The sequence below is a fragment of the Crinia signifera genome, chromosome 3 (assembly GCF_055691185.1).
Source record: "Crinia signifera chromosome 3, ASM5569118v1, whole genome shotgun sequence".
Taxonomy (NCBI): Eukaryota; Metazoa; Chordata; class Amphibia; order Anura; family Myobatrachidae; genus Crinia; species Crinia signifera.
In genome coordinates, this window is record NC_139219.1 from 255,232,069 (window position 1) to 255,258,974 (window position 26,906).

At 45.2% G+C, this 26,906-nt stretch overlaps 1 protein-coding gene across 1 annotated transcript in view; it reads right to left on the reverse strand.

The window, feature by feature from the left end:
- The window catches only part of LOC146062705 (vomeronasal type-2 receptor 1-like), a 45,121-nt gene that overhangs the window by 2,409 nt on the left and 15,806 nt on the right, over nt 1–26,906 (reverse strand). Inside the window, exons 2-5 of the mRNA XM_083174758.1 lie at nt 8,887–9,178; nt 6,305–7,168; nt 4,288–4,518; nt 2,516–2,639 (exon numbers count right to left, since the gene is read on the reverse strand). Coding sequence (XP_083030884.1) covers nt 2,516–2,639; nt 4,288–4,518; nt 6,305–7,168; nt 8,887–9,178 — 1,511 coding nt within the window. The remainder of the gene's footprint in view (nt 1–2,515; nt 2,640–4,287; nt 4,519–6,304; nt 7,169–8,886; nt 9,179–26,906) is intronic.

A 26,906-nucleotide genomic window follows, 5' to 3' on the forward strand; every position in this document is an offset into this window, starting at 1 on the left:
CCAGCCCCTGGCTTATTGAGCTGGACCTGGTTCCAAAAATAGGGGGGACAATGAGCATATGGGTCCCCCATATTTTTGGAACCAGCCCCGGACTCTTGGACCGGTCCTGGTTCCAAAAATACGGGGGACAAAAAAACTGGGGGTCCCTGTATTTTTGAACCAGCACCAGGCTCCAATAGCCCGCGGTGTCATGCCACAGCCAGGGGACACTCTTTACATAAGGTCCCCTGGCCGTACCATGCGCACCGTAGCTGGTCAGTCCTGGACATGGAACCTGGGGGAGTGGGGACCCCCCAATAAAGGGGTCCCCCCAGCTGAAGCCCGGGGCTGTTCTTGGCGTCCATGGAAGGTGGATGCCGAGCTGATTTTACAGGTGAACTACAAGTCCCAGCAGGACTTCCCCGCATATTTTTGGAACCAAGGGTGCACGTCTGGTTTTAGAAATACGGAGGACCCCTACACTTTTTGCCCCCCGTATTTTTGAAACCAGGTCCTGCTCAATGAGCCCGGGACTGATTATGCTCAGGAGGGGGAACCCTTGCCATTTTTTTTATTTTATTGTCACTTTTACAAATTTTTTAAGACAGAACCATGCACAGATCTCATTGATCTGTGCATGGTTCTGTCAAATTTGCCTGTCAGAACCTGGTCTATTTATTTTTTTTGCGATTTTTAGTAAAGTTTTCCTGAAATCGCATCTCATTAAAATTGCGAGTTGTATACTTTATAATGGGAAAACATCTGGATGCAAATTGAAGTGTGACCAAAAACCGGCAGTTCAGAATGTGCAACTTCGTGGCAAAAACTGTGATTTTTTTTTTGCGCAATTTGCATCTCATTAAGTTGGCGGTTTCAGAAAAATGTGCGAATTTGGCTGTTTTTTCACTAAAAATCACAAAAAAAAACAAATTTGCATCCCATTAAATCTTTCTCTTTGTATCTAATAGCATGATACTAAAGTGCCATTTTTATACTGTAGCAAGTCCATAACGTTCACAAACATGATTAGCAAATTACGGTGTTGTCTAAAGGAATAAGGTGCGACTTAGTGGATGATGAACATAGTAATATTTTGGTCTGGGAATGTCAGATATTAAAATAGGACAACAAACTGAACAAATTTTCTGTAGCTGTTTAAAATAAAACACTGGTTAGATGGTATACCCGGTCCTACCCAGAGGGAATTAATGAGAAATGTAGGCGTTTGTGACATCAGTATTATTACCCCTATACCCCCTATGGCATTATGACCAGGGGTCCTAGTGGGTGGGCGAGGTCCGCAACTTCTAAGGAACGGGATTTGGTGATACCTCCTATTATATGTCTTGTGGTCCTAACCAGGGGCGTATGGAGGGCGGAGCCGGTGCGCACCTCCTAAAAGACCGGCACAATCTGCCCGCCCGAGCTGACAAGCACTAGTACGCGATGCTGGGGGGGGGGAGGCTCAGCTGGGACTTGAACTCGCTTCGCTGATTTCCCTTCTGACTGTGAGTCTGTGACTGTGTGCGCCTGCAGCCGCATGGAGTCGCCCAGTGTGCACTGTGCCTGTGCTCCAGGCTTCAGTCGGCTCTGAGTGTGACCCCCCTTATCCCCTGTGGCTGCAGCTGTGTCAGACTGGCAGTGGCTGTGCTCCCCTAAGTTGCCACCCTGGCACCTGCTGCCCCCCTGGCCCCTTTTGCCCCCTGCTGCCCTGCTGGCCCCCTGGCCAATGTTGCCCCCTGCTGCCATGCCCTAGCAGGGCCCTTCTACTTGGCCTAGAGCATGCAACCCCTGGCATAGAGCATGAGAGCCCTCCCCTAAGTTGCCCCCCCTGGCCCCTGCTGAGTAGGGCCCTCCTACTCAGCCTAGAGCATGCAATCACTGTCATCGAGCATGAAACATTTAAACCCCTGCTATGGAGCATGAAACCCATAGCATGCAGGTAAGCAGGACTTATGTGGCATAATATGTAATAACATTACGGTGTGTAGTAGGCATTCTGTTGTGTGGTATAATTAGTACTGGATATTATGGCGGGGGCATGATGTGTAATGGGCATTATAGTGGGTGGCATTATGTGTAATGGGCATTACGGTCTGTGGCATTATGTTTAATGGGCATTACGGTGTGTGGCAATATGTGGAATGGGCGTTACAGTGCGTGGCATTATGTGGAATTGGCATTACTGTGTGCGGCATTATGTGTAATGGGCATTACAGTGCAAATTTTTTCGGGGGGAGGGGGGGCGTGGTACCCTTGCTCAGGCACCATGGCACCTAGCTATACTGCTGGCCCTAACTATTATTGTCAGTCATTTACTAATACCTTAAGTGTAAAACACTGTCATTTGTGTAGTGTATCATTAAAATTGCTAGAGAAGTTTTTTTTTTAAACAGAAAAAAATGCAATAAAAGCATTTGTGGCTTACTGTATATTGCAGCAGTTGTGATCACAAGGTGGTCATCCCCAATTACTACTAATCTAATACTTCAAATCAAGGAAATATTAAGAGACAGGAATCAACCCTGTATTTCACCTGTTTCATTAGTAATTTCTCCATCCGCACAAGCAATGCAGTCAAAGCAGCACACTGGTTCTCCTTGTCTGATGCCTTTCCTTGTACCTGGAACACAGCTGTTGCTGCAAACAGACGTTGGAGGCTAGAGGGAAGGCCAAAAATGAGACATCAATATTAAGCTCTGCTGCACATAAAGACGGGTTAGATATTAATGGTACAATCTCCAAAGCTTTCCTAATACATTTAGGATTCACTAGTCATCGGGATACATAGATGTCTATTTACTAAGCTTCTGGAGACAAATCAAGTGCCCAGAGAAAAAGTACCTACCAACCAGCCCCTAAATGTTATTTTCAAGCACAGCCTGTAACATTACAGTTGGGGGCTGATTGGCTGGTTCTTTATCTTCGTCCACTTTATCTTTCTCCAAGGCTTAAGGCCCATACACACTTGACGATTTTCAGTTGAAAATCGGTCAATACAGACGTTATAAGTGATTTTAAGATGAAAATCGCCTAGTGTGTATGGCCCAGAGATTGCCTACAAGCGATGATGCGCGCTCCCGCATCATCGCTAGGAAAGTGGTTAATCTGCTGGTTTTACCAGGAGATCTGGCGATGATGGATGGTTTTTCATCCATCATCACTGTGTGTGTACGCCTGCTAGGCTGAAAGATTAGCCACTTTTCGGCTGGCGGACTGCCCCGCTGCCTCCCCCTGCCCCCTCCCCTGTCATATTCACCTAGCTGGTCTGCACCGCCCCGATGATCAGCTTCTTTCTGGCCTGCTGGCGGCTGCTGCTGCTGTTCCTGCTCCCCGCCCAGGCTAAACACGTGGCTCGCCCCACCCTGCTCAACACGGATCAGACAGAACTGCTCCCTGCCCAGCTAAACACCCTGCTGGCCCTGCCCCCCTGGCCACCAATGTTTATATTTTTCTGCCCACTGCCACCAATGTATTCATTTAAATGCACCGACAATATATTATAATATAGGGAAATATCCACAGAGCGCACTCACCAGACTGCATAAGATAAAACTTCAAAACTTTAATTCATCATTTTAAAATCCAGCATGATGGTCGACGTTTCGGGTCGTTGCACAACCTTTTTTTCAAGACATACATACAGTGAAGTCTCCTGCTGTCAGTAATGCCAAGACACCCCCCCCCCCCCCCCGGGTTGGACTTAAATGTCATACAACACGCCCACAAAGTTAATCTTACAGCCAATCACAACTAGGTGCCTAAATCTGATTAATCAAGCCACAGCTGTTCTCAATGACTATCATACCTGTCATCAGGGCCGGATTAAGGTTTGTAGGGGCCCTGGGCAACACAGGTTGTGGGCCCCCCACGCACACTTCAATCATGTAACAGAGTGTATATATATTGTTGGTGCATTTAAATGAATACATTGGTAGCAGTGGGCATATAAAAATATAAACATTGGTGGCCAGCTGTGTGAAAGATATATCTATCACAGATTTTGGCAAAATCTTCTAGTGTGTATGGCCCTATAAGCAGCCTTCAGTTACACCAGTTTCTGCTTACCATATGCTTCACTCAGCATTCTATGCTGTGATAAATAATGCCAACATGAGAAACGCCAATCAAAACAAAACAGATGAGGTCCGCACATAGCAATGCCCCAACAGTGTGTTCATTTTCTGAAAATCTCTTGATAACAATAAAATACTGATTCTTGCTGCATTATTTTGGGGCCATTAAACCTTCATGCATAATTGCCTAATTTTAATATAATATTATGCAATATACATAGATAGTACATACCAGTCCATTTGGGGTATTCCAGAATATGGAACTATTGTCTATCTTGAGCTCAAAACTAGCTCCACCTCCAAATGTTTTATAATGTCCAATTTTGACAAAGGATAGAGTCGCGTTGGTGTGCCACTGCCAGTTTAAGATATCATAATAGCCATCTACATCTCCGGATTCATCAAACTTCAGAGTTTCGTTTGTGAAAACGGAAAAGCGAGTAGTCTTCAAATAGTACATTAGCTGTTGGGGAACAAAGAAATACCATATAAATATTACAGCCAACACATTTCTTTGTATATATATATATATATATATATATATATATATATATAATATAGTTACTTACAACATTTATTCTAGAGAATTTAAATAATGTATATAATAGTGAATAACGGTACCACTTTTATATTTTATTGACACATCACCTGGTGTGAAATTATTATTGGGACAGTCAAAACTGAAGTGAAGCAATGTGCAGCCTAGTCATTATTGGAAACCTACTTGTCTACAGTAATTAAGTATCCACCTCACTGTAAGTTGTAGGAGTGAACACTTAACTACTTGAACAATTTTGGGTGTAGCACATCCTACATTGTACATGAGCAGGAAGTTGCTGCAGAGGAAACAAAAATATGCTACGTTACAGAAGAAGAGCCAAGCTGTAATTTGGGAAATAGAGGCACAGACCATAGTCCATTACAATGGATTCAGAGAAACCGAGAGGTGAATGCCAAGGATACCAAGTGGTTCCCGGCACTACAACATAGATATGGCATCCTATACAATAATGCAGATTTCCTGTCTTTGAAAGTTGAGCTTCTCAAGCGGTTCATGTCACCTGAATCATTGATGCTAATGGAAGGGATATGTGATAAAACAACTAGTGTGCTGCAGAGGGTATTTAAGGTCTATCTGTGCCATTTATCACCGATCAGCGGATAACTGACATTTTTTAAACACAGCCTGTAACCAGGTAGCAGCTGATTGGTTGGTTGTCTATCACTCTCCATTTTATCAATTTTCAAGGCATAGTACATCTCGCCCTATGTCCCTATTAGTGAGTAACAGGGCTGTGAACATTTACTCTGTAATGGTTACTGGACTGCGATCATCCTAACTAAACAAAACCGTATTGAAGAAGTCCAAAGTCAGTATGTGATTCCACTATACCGCTTTATTACAATAAACAAGGTTAAAGATAACATTTCTTTTTGGTTATCGCTGGTGCTGATATAAGTTGGTTTGCAATGAGCCACAATGAGCCTCACAATAGCTACATACAGATGGAGCCTTCTTCATCCAGGCAGGGGCTTCAGCCAGCCCCCGCCAGCTCCCACCAGGAGGCACGCCTGCACGAGATGCTTGCGCGCTCCGTGGCAACGGAGCTTCCTCCCGGGTCCCCGCTGCCTCCCCCGCAGCTGCCTCTAGTCCCCCTTCGCCGCCCGACCCCCCACCCTAACCCTGCCCATCTCCCTGAAGTGGAGACAGGCAGGATGCCACTGGCCTGCCGCCGAATGATTGGGACGCGCATGCGAGTGAGACGCACGCGTGTCCCAGTTCAGTGTAGACCCTGTCCGCCGGTGCTCGCCAGAGGGGAGGCTCTGGCGGGCATCGAGCAAAGATGACAGGGGCTACATATGTTTGCACTGCATGCAAAGGTGCACACAACACCATCATAGGCACATTTCTTCACAGTGTTAACCCTTTGAGTGCCAAGTGAATTTGTCAAAATTGGTGTGAAAATTGCCAAGCAAACATTTTAATTCATCATAATGACCTGTCATGTTTCCCTTATATAGGAAATATAATCTTTTTTGACACATTTTTTTATTTGAATTTATATAACAAAAGTGAGCAATGCTGGCATTTTTAGCGGATATATTAGCGGACACTCAAAGGGTTAACATCGACAATTATGTCAGCCGACGCATGGTTCCATAGATATGTGTCTGCAATATACTGTATATTAACCCACAAAACCACCCGCTTTCAAAAATACATTAAATATTATTCAACAAATACTTACTTGCCATGGTTCAAAATCAAGTATATTTGCACACATCTGACCTGGAAAGGGCCCAGAGCCACGAACACATTTATCTAAGTCATGGAGAGCATTGGCAATGGTGTAAATAGCCTTGTAAACACTGTAGGTGATACGCAGCTCTGACACATCCCTGTATGTATTTTGAATATTTCTAAGGTTCTCTCTTCCAGTGCAGGGGTTAGGAGATATATTTCTTTTCCGCCCTGCCACTATTGCTTCTATACTAATATTAGTGTAAAAAGACGCTTTCTGCGTAAGCCAAGTGCAGTTGAAGGCTTCCTCCCAGAACTCGTAGACCAAGTCATCAGTCCCGTGCTCCGGATGTATGTCAAGGAGGAAATCTTCAAACCCTGGTATTTCTGCTCTGCGAACAGCAAATCCAATGGTTCCCCCAAGAAATGAGAAATACTCCGGCTTAGCTACCAGTGCTGAAGTTGTCCAGGCCTCACTGGATATATAGGTTTTCCCAGTGATATTAGTTTCTGCCAAAGCTTCCATCAATGGACTAAGATCAATGTCTGAAGAAAAAATGACAATGACGTTGGCTGATGATGAGCGTATTGCTTTCACAATAGCATCTATAGTGTCTTTGTTATAGATCCGTGGGAGAGTTTCAGAAAAAGCAATACATACACCGTTTTTTTCAACTTCTTCTTTGAAAACCTTTATGCCGTATTTACCGTAGTCATCGTCCGCAGCTATTGTTCCCACCCATGTCCAGCCAAAATAAGTGACTAAATCAGCAAATCCTTTGGACTGGGATAAGTCACTGGGTATAGTGCGCAGGAAAGATGGAAACTGGAATTTATCACTGAGAACTGAGCAAGAAGAGGCATAACCCACCTGCATATCAATGAAGAAAATAAATGTTATTAGGAAACTTTTCCGAATGTTAGTCAAATTTACTTTTTAAAGATACAGATTAATATGAACCTTAGAGGTGCTCACCATCGCTGGGACTACTACTGTAAAAGTGTCTGATACCTCACTCATAAGTGAAAAAAAATGTAATTTGTCACATCATGGGAAAATGCAGAGGAGGATTTTGGAGCTCCAGTTGCCCTGAATCCCGCCTTCCCCACAGCCTGGTTAGTGGCCACTACATGCAGTATGGAGCAATGGAGTAGAAGCAGATACTCATAACAAAGGGGTTGATCGCATTGTTTGCGGATGATTTGCAAGTGCGAATCAACACAGCACCGGGCGCACTTTACGGCAGGCTGAATTTGCTTAAAAGCGCTCGCACCTCCATAGGGTGTGGGCACTTTTAAGCGAATTTGGCCCAGCGAAGGGTGCGAGATTGGGCTGAATTGGGTGCCCTTTCCAGTGTTTAAAAGCATGAAAGCGTCACCCGAATTACACCTCACACCCTTCAAACCTAATAGGATCAACCCCAAAGTCTGCTGTATGTGTCTGTGTGGATCTGAGTGCTCAATGACTGCACCACAGAGAGAACCTGGTCAGGGCTGGATTATAGGTGGAGTGACAGGGGCGGTCCTCTAGGGGCCCACACATATTTAGGGCCCCATACCCTAGTGCACATTTATCATAAATCTGTGATACCGCTCCATGACATTGCATTGCTTTATTCTGTAATACAACCGGAATGTGTGTAGGCAGTGGTGCCGGAGCAGCGGATGCGGTCGACGGCTGTCCCAGCAATCCGCGGCTACAGCACAGGGGTGCCGGGCAGTGGGTGCGTAGGGAGGCCGTCCCAGCGATCAGCTGCTACATCCGAGAAGTGTCTTCTTTACATTGAAGACACTCCCCTATTTTACCAGGCCAATCACTGTTCCTCCAGCCGGGCTTCTTGACTGACCTGCAGAGCAGGGGGGAGAGAAGCATTTTACAGTGCCTGCCGGCAGACGCGTACCGTTCGTGGCACTCAGGAGACTGTTCAAGTTCAGTATATTTCAAATAAGGTGTATTTAATAAGGCCAACGTTTTGGGGCCCATAGCCCCATTGTGATGTCAGAGTACACTGCCTTGACAACAGGGCTACAGGCCCGGAAACATTGGCCTTATTATTTGCACCTTATTTGAAATATACTCACTTTGAGTTTGAACAGTCTCCTGGGTGCTGCAGCTGAGAGAAAGAGAGAGAGATTATTAAGCACCCCACAACTTTGTTGTGCCTTAATCTGGCCCTAACCTGGTAAATGGCTTACAGCCCACCAGAAAGCCTGCGATTGCCCTTTCGGCATAGCTGTGTAGTTAACAAGAAGTCTGTCAGGAGCTGTGTGCAGGAGAGGCTGGCATACAGCAGGGAGCAGTAAATACTTTCTGGGTTCTGTTCTCTGCTCATGGTTTGACCTCCGCATATAGGGCCCGATTCAGACCTGATCGCTAGGCTACGTGTAATCGCAGCCTAGCGAACAGGTAAAAGTCGTCGTCCCCTGCCGCGTGAATCTTCTCGGTAGCATGTGAGGGGATGCTGCCTACCCCTTGTTACTGACCTGGTAAATGTTTCCCTTTGACTTTACTATTGTATTTATTAACTTAGTAGCCACACACTGACAAACTTTTATTTAATGCAATCTATGGATACATGAAGAAATTACCTGTGGGAAATAGTACAAGCCCAATATTCTGGCTGTGGCAATAGATAAGGCTGATCCTCCTGCACCAATAACAGCAGCCAGCGGTGCACCAGCACTGCATCGAAAGTTTGGGTGGGTTTCATTCTGCCCCGTAAGAAAGGATAAAGTAGCTTCCACTGATTTGGAAATAGTGAAACATGTATCAAAAATCTGGTATCCCAGGGTTATGTCTGGAAGGATATCCTTGCGCTTATTGATTTCATCAATAGCAAACATCATAGCTCGAGTCCAGCGCAAAGCCCGGAAGTTGAACCTGTTAAATAATAAATTGAAAGGCTTTATTATATACATGGTTACACTTCCAGTCATTGTTGCAGAAAATTAAGAAAATATATATCTTTAAATCTATTGATTTAAAATAATAAACAATAAAAGTAAACTATTAACACTTCTATTTTTGAAAGCATTCTCACTTTACAGTAGGATGGCCAATCCCGGGATCGTGGGGATCTGGCCCCAAAATGTCCGGGATTTCAATCCCGAGATTGGAGTATCCAATGCAGCGTGATTAGGTCACAGGTCATGCTGCGCAGGCCGTAGCACTACACCCACACCGTAGGAACCGACTCGCCGCCGGACCTCCCCCAGCTGCCAGCCACCTGCCGCCTGCTTCCCAAAATTAAGTGTGTGGCCCCAGCATCTGCTTGCCACCGGGCCACCCACGTCATACCCACCTGTCTCCGCACCGCTGCCACCTGCCCCCCTCCCCAAAAGTCAGTTAGTGTGGGGGGCACAGGGGCAATTTTCTTTTAGGCATGCCAATCCCGGGATTGAGCATTTTTTAATCCCGATTCCCGGGATTGAAAAAATGCCCCGGGATTGGCATCCCTACTTTACAGCATACATCTTCCTAAAACATTTGCACAGTAATATATATATTTGGTACTGCTTTCCTAGCACGGCGCCCACGATCTAGATTGTATGTGTGGGGCTGATATCTCAAGCATCTCATGCATCTTATGTGTTTGTGCGGCATAAGATGCATGAGATGATGCAATCGACGCAGTCGACGAGATTTTTACATTGGAATCAATGTAAAAAGGCCCCAAAACCCCAATTTTAATTGCTAATCCCTCTGATGGGTGAAATGCCCCCCCCCCCCCATTGTTAACACCACCCTACTATTGACGCCAACCCGAAGCGTGGCGAGCGCAGCTAGCCTGTGAGGGGCAGCGGTACGCGTCCTCCAACCTTTTCATACCCCCACTATCCACGTCGGCGTGGAGTTGACTTTATATAGTGTGGCGAGCGCAGCGAGCCACCGAGCCCGAAGCATGGCGAGCGCAGCGAGGGGGCGCGGAATACATGTAAAGTAGTCCACGCCCCCTCGCGGGGCTCGCTGCGCTCATCACGCTTCGGGCTCGCTGCGCTCGCCACACTATATAGAATCAACTCCACGCCGACGTGGATAGTGGGGGTATGAAAAGGTCGGAGGACGCGTACCGCTGCGTTGGCGTTGATAGTGCTGGTGGCGTTAACAATGGTTATTGGGGGCTCACGATTTTTTATCTCATGGATGCATAAGATCCATGAGATTAAAAAATCGGGTCCATCGCGTTGATTGTATGCCTTAAGTACCTTAAACTTAAGGCATACAATCAATGAGACGGGCGCCGTGCTAGGAAAGCAGTACCATATATTTATATACAGTATATTAATTACTGCTCTGTTATACCAAGTGTAAAAAGTATTGGGGTATTTTTATGCCCTTTTTGAGTATTTCTATAAAAAATACAACCCTTAGCTGTCTGGTTTACAAAAAAAACTAAATTTATTAAAACGATCCAAATATTATGATTCTTTCTTTAAAAGTATTCAATTTCTCATAATAGTAATTGGTCACATATAACTCTTCTGAGTAAATGTGTGACCATTTTGCAATGTTGTGGATTTATATACCCGATATGCTTCTTCTTATACAAGACTTAATCAGGGGCACCTGATCACTATGACACACTTATCAATTATGCTTTTATTTGGGAATTCTAGGGATAGAGGATCTGGATTATACTTATGCCTCTTTCAGCTGTAGTCAGCGTGACAGTGGGAAAAAACAATAAATGCCACAATGGGCTTCTTAATCTCACGGTTAATTATAGAAAACCAGAATATCTCAGTGGTCTGTATTGTCTCATACAGTATGTCCTCCCTTCTACTGCAGATTTCATCCTCATTCTAAATAAAAACTGTGCTCCGCTTTGAGTAACAGCTTAGCGGTGCTCAGCCAATCAGGAGAGCGCTACAAAATGAAATTCCCTGATTTGCTCCTTTTTCATTTAAACCCCTGGATGTCTACAGGGAATGAAGAGGACCAATCTACACTGGATATAGGTGAGTATTTTTATATAGGTACCCTATGGATCTACTGAGGTTTTAAGTTCTAGGTACGGATATAGGTAAGTACATTTCTGTGTGTGTGGAGTGTGCATGCATATTTATTAAACTTTTAGGGAGTATTCAATCTGGGATTCTGACTTTCTGAACATCCTGACAGTCAGAATCCCAGCTGTTTTTGTCCGATCTGAAACTAACTCGATAGTCAGAATTCAATGTTTCCACTGTCGAGTGTAAATTGTTGGAAACAGCCTGGATTTTCAGGAAAAATGGCCATGAATTAAAAAAACCATGGTCGTTTCTGACAAAACAGATCCGACAAGTTGGATCTGTCATTAACGGTAGCATAGAATAGCCGAGTAACGACTTTTCCCCTGTTGGGTAATATTGGCACAGATTGAATAACCACATAGTTTCAAAATGTGTGAGTATGTGTTTTTATTAAATATTTGTATGACCTTGGAAATACAAGTACCCTTTAATGTCCTGAATGTTGATTTTTCGGGTTCTCTAAGTACCAGCATGCGGGGGAGGCTTGCTAGAAATTTTAGTTCCACAGTCAAACACTAATCTTTTAGTGTTTGATCGTGGGACGAGAGTGATGGTAGAGAATGAGGGGGTGGTGGTAGAGGACCAGAGGAGGGAGGTTGGAGGTTGAGAGGTGTGATAGAGGGCCAGAGGGAGGGGGGAGGGAGGGCTGTGATATAGGACCAAAGAGGACTAGTGGTAGATTACCAAAATGAAGCAGGGGGGGGGAGAGAAGGTCAGCAGGGCTTTGAGAGCAGGGGTTTTAAAGTATTCTAACAGCCATCACTTTGAATGTGTAACTTTTCTGTCAGGGCTTCCTCTTCCCGTTGCCAGCAGCACATTGTTCCACTCCACAGCCCCGGGTCTCCCTCTCTCCGCCAGTGCAATGCTTTTTGTACCCAGCATCGGGCCTCCCTGTCCCCGGCAGTGCAAGGCTTTTTCTTAACAGTGATGGGACTCACAGTCCCCGCAGAAGGCACCGACTCTCTTCCCCGCCATGCACCAGTGCAGGGCTTCTCCTTCCTGGCATTGGGCCTCCCTGTCCCCGGCAGAGCAGGGTTCCTCTTCCTGGTGCTGGGTCTCCCTCCCACAGACGGCAACAACTCTCTGCCCCGCCAGGTGCTAGTGCAGGACTCCTCCTTCCCAATGCTGGGACTCCCTCGCCCACCACCAGCAGTGCAGGTTCCTCTGCCTTGCGCAGGGTCACTGCAGGGCAGTGCAGGACTTCATATCACTGTGCTCCCACTCGCCAGCACTGCCTACATCCACTTTAATTGTGCAGCCGAAGGACATACAGCGGAGCATCTATAGTATTTAAAAATAATAATAATGATAAAAGTCAAAAGGGTGCAGGGGGATTGCTTTGGGGCCCCCCAAGCCGCCGGGCCCCATAGCAGCTGCATCCCCTTCACCCTCTATAGTTACGCCACTGCCCCTCACACCCCCTAGTGATGCAGCTGCACAATTATACATCTCTTTTAACTATAGGCCTGATTCAGATTTGTATGCAAATCCGATGAGGGAACTGCGTATAAGCAGGAACCATGCTGTACATGTGAAAGACAGGTCCTGCATGCTCGCTCACAGTCCCCTAATTCAACGCAGCATGAATGACATGCTGTGGCATTTGGGGGGAAATTAGCAAAACATTTTTACAAAATGTTGGAATGTCACCCCATTGTGTAGGCATGCTAAGACTAGTGTCTGCCTTGTCGGACCTAGACTTCCTGGACCCAACTGACCAGTTCCGACAGCCAGTCTGAGTAAGCTTCAGCGATAGCAGCAAGCTTAGTGACCAATGTCCTCAATGGTAATCCAATACTTCTATGCGGCTGTGCAATACACTACCAATTAAAATCAGGTCCTACCAGGGCCGGCTCTACCATTAGGCAGCTTTAGGCAACTGCCTAGGGCGGCAGGATCTGCGGGGGCGCCGCCAAGTCTGCAAATCAAAAAATCAAGGATTTCTATAAGGATCGTTGTTGTACTTAATGCAGGTGACGGCTGTGGCACTTCTAAGATCTCACCTCCATACTTTCCTTTGAGGCATACTTCACCACTTTGCTGCTCCCTGTGGGTAGAAAAGAGGAGGATGTGGAGGGCCTCCAGGGAAAGCAGGAGACTTGCCCACCTTCTCGGTTGTTAGGCAAGTATGCCTTAATGGGTTGGAAAGTGGGTATTGGTGGCGGTATGGGAGTGGAGGGGGGAAGGGGGGTGCAGTAAGTTGAAGTTTTGCCTAGGGTGCAAAGAAGCCTTACACCGGCCCTGGGTCCTACTTTATATAATACTTTAAAATCTGCTTAATCACTGACCATTATTATCAATGTTCAATTTAGAGGCTTTAAAGGATTTGCCATTTTTCCCTCTTAAGAGGAGAAATAGAAAAAATGACTAGCCAAGGAACCTGAGAGGTGTTTGGGTTTTACGACCCTCCATGGCACGATCGACACCTGTATCATGGTCCAGCATAGTGCCAGGAGGTAGTCACTTGGTCTTGGTAATTAATGGATTAGATTCTGTGTGTGTTTACTTGTGTGTGTGTGTGTGTGTGTGTGTGAGTGTGTAAGGGGAAGGGGGAGTCAGGCAGCTCAGGGTGACCAGCCCTGATTGTTGAACACAACAAAATAGAATTTGTTCAAGCGCACAGGGCAGATGGAGTACACCCACCCACCCGCCAATCATGGTCCGGGAAATCCCGATACTGGACCATGATTGGCTGGTGGGAGGGCCTAAGTCTGGGTCAGGGGGGTGGAGCCCCAGAAGTAAACAGAACACCGGAGCGTGGCTACAGTGGAGCAGGGTTCCCGGAGAAGTACCTAAGACGTCTGGTGAGTATGTTTTCTATCCACAGGTACCAAATGGATTCTATTGGAGAAGGGGAGCGATGATTCGTGGCAACATAGGTGAGTATTGAATGAATGGGCTTCGTGTGTAATAAAGTTGTACTGTAAGTGTGTGTGTTTTTTTAACTATTTGTACTACTGTGGTACTACAAGTCCCAGCAGGCTCTTTATTGCCCCTCGTGCTGGGACTTAGTTCCACAGCAATACATAATAGCTTTTTCTAATTTTACACAATTTAACAACCAGGCTTCAGCATTCAGGTAAGTTGTGGAGGGGGGACCCCTTCTTTGGGGGGGTCCCCACTTCCCCAGGACCCCTACCTATGCTCACCGGTCAGAAGTGAATGCTTTAGACTTGTATATAAAAATCTCCCCTCAGCTATGGCATTACCCTGCTGGCTGGTTTGGCCCGATGCTGATTGTTGAAATACGGGGGACCCCTACTCATTTTGTCCCCCATTTTATGGGAACCAGGACTGGCCCTTGAGCCTGGTGCTGGTTTTATAAAATCCAGGGGACCCCTATTTTTTTTTGCCCCGTGATTTTATGAAACCAGGACCGGTCCTTTGAGTTTGGGGCTGGTTATGCTCAGGAGGGGGGACCCCACGCAGTTTTTACTTTTTTTTAACATAAAATTATACATGTCTGAGAATGCACTCATTTTCATGACTGAAAATCGCACATTTTCATGACTAAAAATCACACTATATCGCACTTTATCACACTTTTTTGCCGTGATTTCGCATCTCATTATATAATCGTATTCTGGCAAAAAAATGCGATTTTCAAAAGTGTGATAAGGTGCGATTTCAGAAAGTGACAAAAATTTGCATCCTATTAAATGTCACCCCCAATGTTTCAAAGACAATGAAGTGTCAGCTTAGTTATACACTCAGTGCCGATTTTCCCATTAGTCACGTAAGGCACATGCCTAGGGGCGGAACTTATTGGGGGCCGGCACATAGATGCTTATGCTGTTACTGTTGGCCTGAAATATACCGGTGTGCCATCTTGAATGAAGTGTAAATAGATAGTATATGCACATGCTGCCTGTGTAAACTGTCCTACTTAGTAAATATGTATACATAATTAAAAATAAAAATGTAATGGGGTAAATTTATAAATAAAGAGATGGGAGTCCTAATTAAGATGGGATGTTGCCCATAGCAACCAATCAGATTCTATATATTATCTTCTTGAAGGTGCCAAATATATAAGTACAATCGGTACTTGTGTAGTATCACGGCTCCCATCGCATGCCATCGCATGCCATATGTAGTGGCATGCGATGGCATGCGATGCGATTTTACTGGGTTTTTATGCATTTTTTGATAAAAATCGCATCGCATCAGATCGCATGCGATCTGATGCGATGCAATGTAATTTTTCACTGAAATTATGGGCATGAGTTGAAATCATGTAAAATGCACCCCAAATGTCATTTTCTACACTGTACAACCTCCACTATCAACGCCAACCCGAAGCGTGGTGAGCGCAGCGAGCCCGCAAGGGGCGGCGGTACGCCTCCTACAACCTTTTCATACCCCCACTATCCACGTCGGCGTGGAGTTGAGAATATAAAGTGTGGCGAGCGCAGCGAGCCACCGAACCCGAAGCGTGGTGAGCGCAGCGAGCCCCGCGAGGGGACGCGGATACCTTCACAGGTATCCATGTCCCCTCGCGGGCTTCACAGGTATCCGTGTCCGCTCGCCACACTTCGGGCTCGGTGGCTCGCTACGCTCGCCACACTTTCTATTCTCAACTCCACACCGAAAAATGACATTGCATCGCATGAGATCTCATGCGATCGCATGCGATGTGATTTTTCCCTGTACGATGCCCATCATGGGAGCCGTGATACTACACAAGTACCGTACAATCTAATTGGTTGCTATAAACAAAACCCCATCTTCAATAGAACTTCCAAAGAAGTTGGGGTTCCCTAGTATTTCTAAAATCAGCACCAGGCTCAAATGCCGGTCCTGGTTCCCAAAATACAGGAGACAAAATTAATCGATGTCCCCCGTATTTTGACAACCAGCAATGGGCCCAAACACCCAGCAGGGTAATGCCACAGGAGGGGGAAACTATTTACACTAGTTCCTCTGGCCAAAAGCATTATCTCCCTGACTGGTCAGCCTGATCCGGAACTCTAGGGGAATGGGGACCCCCCAATAAAGGGCTCCCCCCCTCCAGTATACCCCCTGCCCGGGCTGAAGCCTGGAGCTGTCCCCGGTGCTTTAGGGCGGTGGTCACCAGGCTGATTTGTGGTGTACAAAATAGAATAAATTCTTATGTGTTGTTGTGGAACTACAAGTCCCAGCAAGCCTGAACCACAAATCCCAGCATGCAGGGCATTATAGGGCCCACGGGGAAAAGCCGTGAATGTAATCACACATTCACGGTATCTCTCCTAAGATGGGTACTCGTGCTGCGGTTTGTTTTTTTAACCCAGGATGCCTACTGGGTTAATAATGAAGAGGACGTGATCTACGCCGGAGGCCTTTGTAAGTATATTTTCCTTGCTGGGATTCTACTGGAGAAGAGGACTGGCCATCATTGGAATCCATAGGTACGTATTGTATTAATGATTGTAGAATGTATTAAAGTTTTATTACACTTATGTATGTGTCTTTCATTTCACTATTTGTTCTGTTGTAGAATTAAAAAGTACCAGAGGGCCCTTTAATGTTCCCCATATTGGGATTCTATTTTTTACACCACAAATTGGGCAGTACAGGTGGTGTAATGGTTAGCATTACTGCCGCACAGCACTGAGGTCATGGGTTCGATTCCCACCATGGCTCTAACTGCGCAGAGTTTGTATATTCTCCCCGTACTTGCGTGGGTTTCTTCCGGGTACTCCAGTTTCCTCCCACAATCCAAAATATACTGGTAGGCTAACAGGCTTTCAAATTAACCCTAGAATGTCTGTGTGTGTACATGTGGTAGGGAATATAGATTGATATAGATTGTAAGCTGCACCGGGGCAGGGACTGATGTGAATGTTAAAATATTCTCTGTAAAGCGCTGCGGAGTATGTGTGCGCAATATAAGAAACTGTTAATAAATAATTCAGCCCGATGCCCACCACCCTGGGGCACCGGGGACAGCTTAAGGCTTCAGCCCAGGCAGGAGGTATCCCCAACATCTTTGTCCTTTGAATTTCTAAAATCAGGCCCAGTGCTTTCAGCCCAGGGCTGGTTTTAGCTGTGGTGGGGAGGATGGGACACCATGCATTTTTTTCTTTTTTCCTTTTTGTTACACATTTCATACATATTTGGCGGCCGTTGTTAACTATCTAGGCACCTCCCCCATGTTACATCAATAGTGGAGAGTTCATGAAATGAATTTGACAAAATTATAATCATTTGTAGTCAACACCCTTATCATCAATCTCCTCATCCTTGATTGAAGGTATTACTTCCCAAAAAAATATTTATGGAGGCCCATACAAACCACGCACTTCAGCCCCTGTTGCTGAAGTGTTTGGGTTGTTAAACTGTGGATGTCCTTTTTAATATCCAACATAAAGGCGAGTGAGAGGGTCCAAGGACAATTCTATCTGGCCCCGCTTTTCTTTCCTGCCAATGCTGTGGAGAAATGTTTCATAGCTGTGTTATAAACCGCAATGTGTTTGTGTCACTGCACTGTCACTCAGTAGCCCGCTAGTTTGCTACAGTCTTTGGCCAATTTTGGTGAAAACAATATCATGAGCTGTGAAGTGGTCTAATTTATCTTAAAATTTCTGTTATTGAGGTTAATGATATTGTAGGAACACAAACAGGTCGAAATTATGTCATTTTAGCTGTTTTTATTAATTTTTGAACAAAAAATACAGATTCAAAACGTGAAAGCAGTTTTGGCATAACCAAAATCTGACCACAAATTAGAACCAAAACAAAACAAGTGGGTCAGCACATATCTATAGTTAATATTATATTATACCACATTACAATGAGCAGGCCACATTACAGTGCCTGTTAACCTTAGACCATAAACTACACACACCTCTCACTAAACATGGAGGAGGTCATTCAGGTTGACTCACAAAGCTGTGTGCGGGTGTAAAATCATTCGATGGGCACCGTACGGGAAGCAGGTGGGCAGCTGACATGAAATGTTTGGCATTCCCATGGGCGCGACCCCTCAATAAGCAATTCACCATGCCCGCTCACACCAAGTGGCTGCACATGCGCATGTGTATGCACATGTACAGTCGCATAATACTGCTCACCGTTGTGAATTAGCAACGGTGAGAATAAACCTGAATGACCTCTGGAATGTCCCACCTCATTCAGGCCGGATACCCAATGGCAATGGCACCCCTTATTCCTACTCCTACGCAGTCATCATAATTGTCTTGCATATGCTGTGGACATCAGGTTAGGTTCTGCATTATAAAGGGATCGCCACAATGGGTTCTGCATTTTAGACCTGAATGAGCTCTGCCTTAACAATGGATGCTAAATTGCTTTGTCTAGCATAGGTTATGGGTCAAGGTGTCGACCAAATTTAAGTTGACGTGTATTGGGTCAACCACTGAAGGTTGATAGGCTCAACACCTAAAATAGGTCAACATGGCTAAGGTCAACAGGGTTGGAAGGTGCATACAACCTTTTGGTTGACAATGGCAAGATTGACAGTCAAAAGGTCGACAAGAGTTTTTACAATTTTTTGTCCCGAATGTTGACATAGATGACATGGGCACTCTCAATGCGTACCACTGCGCTCGCCATAGGAGGGATTATGCGACTTCATAATCGAACGAAGATGAGGTTGAGCTCCACAGGCTGCTGTCTCTTAGGCCCTTATTCTGAATCGTGCGGTACGGCCCGCGTGCGGCCGTACCGCCGATGTTTTCAGTCTGCACATGCGCAGAGGTCAATCTGCGCATGTGCAGCCCAATTCGCCGCAGACGTAGTTCATCCGCCGCAAAGGGGGCGTATAGGGGCGTGAGGGGCTTCATACCCTCATTTCCCTATGCATACGCCCCGCGTTTCATGGGCGTTCCCATGCAAACGCGGGGCGTATGCATGCTAATGAGGGTATGACGCCAGTGATGGGGGCGGAAAGCTGACGTCGCCGGATGTCAGCTCTCAGCCCCCATACAAGCTATCACACGGACGATTGTCCGTGTGGTCTCAGCTTGCGGGACCTGGTGGGGCGTGCGGCCCTGCCTTCGATGGTCGCCGACCATCGAATGCAGGGGGCAGCTCCCACCATGGTGGAGGCGTACGCCCCACCATTTTCTTGCGGATCGCCAGCCGTCCGTGTACGGACGGCCGTGGCGATCCGTATCGTGGGCGGGGATTGGTTTGTGCGGCCGGAGCACCGTGTGCGGCTCCGGCCGCACAGATCTGAATAAGGGCCTTAGTGTGGAGAATGTAATTCGTCTATGCATGTCAACACCTGTGTTCTTTGGGTTAAATCTAGAGATTCTATAAACGGTCTTCATTTATTAAGGAAAGCATCTGTGCTTTCATACAAGTTGAGCATCAGTGAGCGTTTGTCAAATAGAAGAATCTGGAACAATTTGCTCTTAAGTTCACTTAATGTTGGGGTAGTGGGCGATATCCAATGTGTAAGGATGATTTTTTTTTGCTACTGTCAGGATTATGATAATAAGAGGTATATATTTTGAAGCTGGCGGAGATATATTCCAGTTTTGAAAATTAAGACAGAGGCATGCGAGTTTGTCGGGTATTAGTTGAATATTCAAGAGCGAGTTTATATAGTGGAGAGTTTTTCGCCAAAACCTCAGTATTTTCGTACAGGCCCAAATGCAGTTCAGAAATTTTGCATTGCTCATTCTGCATTTACAGCATTCGCCCGTGGCTTCAGAGGCCATGTATTTGCTTTGAGCGGGGGGCTATATAAAGGCGGTGGATAGTTTTGAAGTGTACCTCTTGTAGGTAGGATGACTGCAAAATTTGCAGAGCTTTCGGATATGTCTTGAACAGTAATACTGGTGAGGTCACTTCAGGTATGTCTTTACCCCATGAAAGGCACAGTGATTCCAGTGAGCTTTCTGGTATGTCTTGAATAGTAATACTGGTGAGGTCACTTCAGGTATGTCTTCACCCCAAGAAAGGCTCAGAGTTTCTAGTGAGCTTTCTGGTAGTTTGGCAAGCAGCACGTCATATATGAAAGATGTTTTGAATCTGGTGTGGTGTAATTTCATGAAAGTCTGTTCTAGAGGATCAGGGTGTCTAGGTGATAGGATATAAGTGGATATTGAATTCACGTAATGGCGTGTTTGTAAATACATATAAAATTGGGTTTTTCGCAAGTCATATTTATCTAGTAGTGTCTGGAATGTGAAAAGGGTTCCCCCTGGATCAAAAAGTTTGGTAGCAAGGTCTAGACCTTTACGCTGCCACTCTTTGTACTGAGAGTTGGTCTGGGAGGGTGGGAAATTGGGGTTCCCCCATATTGGGATAAAAGGAGAGACATGAGGGTCTCTTTGGAGTTTGCATTATACGTGCCTCTGAAAAGAATGTGATTTTGGATATGTTGAGGTATTTTTTATATCGGTGAGTGTAGTAAAGCGCTGGGGGAGAAGGGGTGAAAGATGTTTTCCTCTCATATAGGGTCTGTATATGTAGTGTTGTTATACATCCAGTCTGCGATGTATCGAAAATGGATCGAACAGGAGTAGAATAGAAAGTTAGGGATTTTGAGACCGCCTTGTGGTTTAGCACACATTAGCTTGTTAAGGGACATTCTGGGGTTTTTTCCAGCCCACAAAAATTTAGACATTAGTTTTTCAAGAAGACGTAAGTCAGAGTTTGGGATAATGCATGGGATCATTTGTAGTTTGTAAAATATTTTAGGGAAAATAATGCTTTTAAGGGTTGCTGCTCTGCCCAGTAGTGAGATCGGGAGTTTCGTCCATATCTCTAGTTGTGAGGAAATTTTATTAATTAGTGGTGTGAAATTTGCTTTATACATGGAGTTTGGGTTTTTGGTTATAGTTATACCTAGGTATTTGATACTGTCGGGTTGAGTTTTAAATTGTGCAATGATGGGGTGAGTGGCTAATTCCGAGGTAAAGGGTGTGAGGGGCAGAATTTCGGTTTCATCTACATTTATTTTGTACCCTGATATAGGGCCGAAGGAATTTATTAAGGTCATTACAGCTGGGATGAATAATAGTAGATCATCAGCGAATAGTGCTAATTTTAGTTCCTCGTGTCGGACATTTATACCTTTGTACTCACGGGAGGATCTTAAGGCTATGGTGAGGGGTTCCATAGCTATTGCAAAGAGAAGCGGAGACAGGGGGCAACCCTGCCTCGTGCCTCTCTGAATTTCAAATGGAGGGGATAAGAAGCCGTTACACGCTATTTGGGATGTGGGGTTGGTATATAGGGTTTGAAGAAAGGAGGTGTGGGATACCAAATTTTGACATGGTGTGGTAGAGGTGTGGCCATTTCACCATATCAAATGCTGTTTCAGCATCTACAGTCAGTATTAGTTTGGGGATGTTATCTGAGTTTTGGGATAAGGATTGTTGTGTAACTGCTAATACTTTCCTCACATTTCTAACGGAGTGGCGCCCAGAAATGAAGCCGGTCTGATCCCGGTGGATAATATGAGGGAGGATGGGGTTTAGCCTGTCTGCCAGTATCTTAGTTAACAACTTGTAGTCACAGTTTAATAACGAGATCGGGCGATAAGATCCCGGGAGGGTTAGGTCTCTTCCTGGTTTGGGAATTAGTTTAATGATCGCAGAGTTGAAATATTGAGGAATTTGTTTATTGACTAATATAGAGTTAAAAACTGATGTGAGGATGGGAGCTACTTTATCCGGATGCATTTTGTAAAAGTCGCCCGAGAACCCATCTGGGCCTGGCGCTTTGGCTGTTTTCAAGGCTTTTATTGCCCCGAGTACTTCAGTTTCTGTAATGGGATTTGTTAGGCTTTGTGCTAGTTCATCTGGTAGTTGTGGGAAGTGTAAATCTTCCCACAAGTCTGGACCCTGTGGATGGGAGGTATTACTGTGAACTGTGTTAGGGGCGTTAGGAGGGGGTGAATGATTGGAGTATATGTCCTTGTAGAAGTCAGACATAACTTGTGTAATCTGCGCATTGGAGGTAGTGAGTTCTCCATTTGGGTTTTTTAGATGATGTACTATCATAGGAATGTGGAATTTAAAATAGTGGAAAGCAGTTTTCCTGTTTTATTACCTAGTTTATGGTATTTGTAATTGGCAATAAACTGGCTCTTATCTGTCATGGTTTGTTAAATGTCCTCTACTGATGATTTTGCCTGTAAGTATTTGGATTTGTGTGTATGTGTCGGGGTTTTAAGATATGTGGCATATGAGTCTTCTAGTGCCTTCTGGGCTGTTTTGTATGATTGGGTCAAACGTTTTTTCTGTTCCTTTCCATATCTCATGATTGAGCCCCTCAGGACCGACTTAGCTGTCATCCAATAAAGGGTGGGATTGGTTGCTAGGCAGTCTCTGTGTGTAGAATGAAATTCCTCCCAAGTTTTTGTTATCTGTTCCCGGAAAGGGAGGGATTTAGTGAGGTGGGCGGGGAACTTCCAGGTTCTATGGGGGGAGAATTCTTTGGAGGTTTGTAAGGAGACATGTAGTAGAGCATGGTCTGATAAGATGATGGGGTGTATTTTCGCTACAGTGATTTGGGGTACTAGATTAGTAGAGACAAGTATATAGTCTATACGTGAAAAGGTGTGATGTGCTGCCGACAAACAAGAATATTCCCTATGGGTTGGGTGAAGATCTCTCCATACATCTGTGAGCTGCAAACTTTTTGCTAAAAAAGGTATATTTATTCTAGGGGAGTTTCTGATTTTGCTGTGTATATTAGAGCGATCTAGAGTTGGGTGGGCGGTGAGGTTGAAATCTCCACACAGAATTAGGGGGGAGGCTATGTGAGGAGTGAGCAGCCTAATGATTTTTTTTTAAAAGATTTTTGAGTATGTGTTAGGTGCATATATTGAGCTTATGACGTGCGGCTTGCCATTCATTTTGGCTTCTACTATAAGGAATCTGCCTTCGTATTGACCTTTTTAACTGTTGACCTTGCCAACCTAATTTTTGTGTCAACCTTCCAACCCTGTTGACCTTAGTCATGTTGTCCTAAGGCATGTTGACCTTAATAGGGTCAACCTAATGACCGTATCCCGTAGCAAACGAGTGGGCAATGCATTTACAGTAGTCAGCAAAATAGGCTATATGTTACAAAATTGCAAAAAGGGGTTAACAGGTCAGGTTCTGCATTAAACTATAGTCAATACAATGAAATGTGGGACACTAAGGCCCTTATCCTGGTTCACTCACAAAGGCAAATTTGTTCTCAAATGGACAAAACCATGTGCACTGCAGGGGGGGGGGGGGGGGCAAATGTAACATGTGCAGAGAGAATTAGATTTGGTAGGGTTTTACTTCAAAGTGAGATCTATATTGCAGTGTAAAAATAAAGCAGTCAGTATTTTCCCTGCACAGAAACAAAATAATTCACCAAAATGTAACTCTCTCTGCACATGTTACATCTGCCCCACCTGCAGTGCACATGTTACACCTCCCCCCCCCCCCCCCTGCAGTGCACATGGTTTTGTCCATTTGAGAAGGATTTTGCCTTTGCGAGTGACCCAGAATAAGGGCCTATGGGTGTACTAAAATAATAACCTCTATTTTCCTCAGTGTCTAGTTTTGCTCTTAGCAAGAAGCTTGTCCCTATACTCATTCGGTCTCCCACATATAATTATCAGGAACCATTTACATAGTAAGGGCCTGATTTAGAATAGGCTGTAATTTAGTGGCCTAAACATGTTTAAAAACTGTGGGCCTGATTCAGACCTGTTTGCAAGGCTGCGTACGCTTGCAGCCTAGTGAACAGGTAAGTGCCACCCCGCCAAATGCCCCCTGAGTGTGATACTCGCCGAAGCCTTTCGTACAGGGGTCTCCACCATCGAAAAGAGGGTCGGAATTCGGACTCATACAGCCAAGGGCGTAACTACCATAGGTGCAAGGGGTGCAGCTGCTATGTGGCCCAGAGCTGAAGGGGGCCCATCTCATTCTTGCCTACCTGACCCTCTCCATGCGGGAGAAAATGCTCTGTTCCTGGGCTTCCCTGGTAATGTATGGTTGCCATCACCTGTGGGGAGCTAGGTAAAGGTGATGGCAATCATACATTACCAGGGAAGCACAGGAACAGGGCTTTTTCTCCCGCATGGAGAGGGTCAGGTAGGCAAGTATGGCCCATCTTCAAGGGGTGGCCAAACCTGTCCTCAAGATCTACCAACGGGGCATGTTTTCTAGGCAATCTGTGGATCTATGCATAAAAGAAAAGAAGGTTTAAAAACTGCGCTTTTTTTGAGGAAATTTGTTCACAACAAAATCTTTTTACACTTTATTTTTATACATAATCAGATAAAATTGATATCATAAACACAATTCATGTGTACACAAATTCATAAAAAATGGTGCTAAATACCATTCAATGCAAATGGTGCATAAATTGCAAGTGATTAAATCTCCACTTTGATTGTGGACACAGTTTGTTGAATAATGCACCCCACTTATGCCCCTTTCCCACTGCAGCTAAAAAACGGTAAATTGCCGATTTTCAGCACAATTTACCGTTTTAAGGCTACAGTGGGAAAGTGCCAGAGTTGAAATACCGTTTAAAGTTAAATGGTATTTCAACCCGTTTTTAAAGCAGAGGGAATGCCTCTTAAACGTTATTTAGCCTCCAGGCAGTCCCAGTGCTTTGTGCATGTGTAATGAGTGAACGTGCATAATAATGAGCCGCTCATTACATATGCGCATATGTAATGAGCGGCTCATTATTATGCATGTGCACTCATTTCATATGCGCAAAGTGAGAACTACTAGGTCTCATCAGGCACTGGGACTGCCTGGACCCCGCATGGACCCCCGCTGCCTCCCCACTGCCCTGCATCCCCGTGCAAGGGATGGGGAGGTGGGGGCACAGGGCAGGTACAGGGAGTTAGGCACTCTTTACACTTGGGGGGGGGGGGAGGGATTAGGCACTCTTTACATTGGGGGGGGGGGGGGTTAGGCACTCTACATTTTACACGGTTCACTGCAATGGGAATGGTACTTAAATGGTATTTAAAACGGTAATCTGCTGCAGTAGGAATGCTAATACCGTTTTAAGATTACCAGTACTTTAAACTGGTCTGCAGTGGGAAAACAGCATAATCCTGTTTAAATGTGGATCTGACAGGATCCACATTTAAACAGGATTAGTGGGGTGCATTATTCGACAAACCGTGTCCACAATCAAAGTGGAGATTTAGGGCCTTATTCTAGTTCACTCTTAGAGGCAAATTCCTTCTCAAATGGACAAAACCATGTGCACTGCAGGTGGGGCAGATGTAACTTGTGCAGAGAGAGTTAGATTTGGGTGGGGTTTTTCTTCAAAGTGAGATCTATATTGCAGTATAAAAATAAAGCAGTCAGTAATTTCCCTGCACAGAAACAAAATAACTCACCCACATTTAATTATATCTGCACCTGTTACATCTGCCCCCCTGCAGTGCACATGGTTTTGTCTATCTGAGAAGGAATTTGCATCTAAGAGTGAACTAGAATAAGGCCTTTAATCGCTTGCAATTTATGCACCATTTGCTTGCCACTGAATGCCATTGAATATGCACCTGGTCTAAGTAATATGGTTTACATACATTTATCACCATCAGCTGTTAAATAGGGGGCCCTTACGACCTTTTGCTATGGGGCCTAGCTACGAATATCTATTTACACCCCTGCATTACAGTACGAACTGGTCTGAATCGGCCCCTGTGTGTATTTGGATGTAGGCTGTGTAAATGGGATACGGTCGAATATAAGATGGGTTGACATGCAGGAAGGTCGACAGGGGTCTAGGTTGACATGGGTCAATGTCGACAGGAGTCAAGGTCGACAAGGGACTAGGTCGACATGGGTCTAGGTCGACACATGCGTTAGGTCGACATGGGTTAGGTCAACGGTCAAAAGGTCAACATGGGTTTTTTGACTGTTTTTTGACCCGACATGTGCGGACAGGCAATATTTCATGCCCTACCATCCACTAGGGCGTGGTGGGGGAATAAAACAGTGTGCCTGAAGCATTGCGAGTGAATGTGATACACTTAAATTTGTGTCCAAGTCGACAGTGTCGAAAACTCCATGTCGACCTTTTGACCGTCAACCTAACCCATGTCGACCTAACACATGTGTTGGCCTAGACCCATGTCAAACTAGTCTCTTGTCGACCTAGACCCCTGTCGACCTTGACCTATGTCAACCTAAACTCCTGTTGACCTTCCTGCATGTTGACCCAACGGTGTCGACTTAATGACTGTCAACCATCTTATGGTCGACCAAACAATCCCAACCCGTGTAAATACAGCAGTCATCATTAGCACTAGTGACTGCTATTTTTCATGCTGATCTCTGGGGCTATGCTCCCTTATACTGGGAGCCCAAGGGAAGGAGTTATACAGTGCAGCAAGCCATAACTTATAGGAGATGCCATATACTGTATGCCTACCTTTTTCAAGCATAACAGTGGGGCAGATGTACTAAACCTGGAGAAGAGATAAAATGAAGGTGAAAAAAGCACCAGCCAATCAGTCCTGGGTTTAAAAAATACAGGCTGGGTTTAAAAAATTATAATTAGGAGCTCGGCTGGTGTGTTTATTACCTTCAATGTTATCTTTTTTTCCTGGCTTGATAACTCTGCCCCAGTATTTCTATGCAGTCAGAGACTTATACCCCTTTCACACTAGCAGAGCC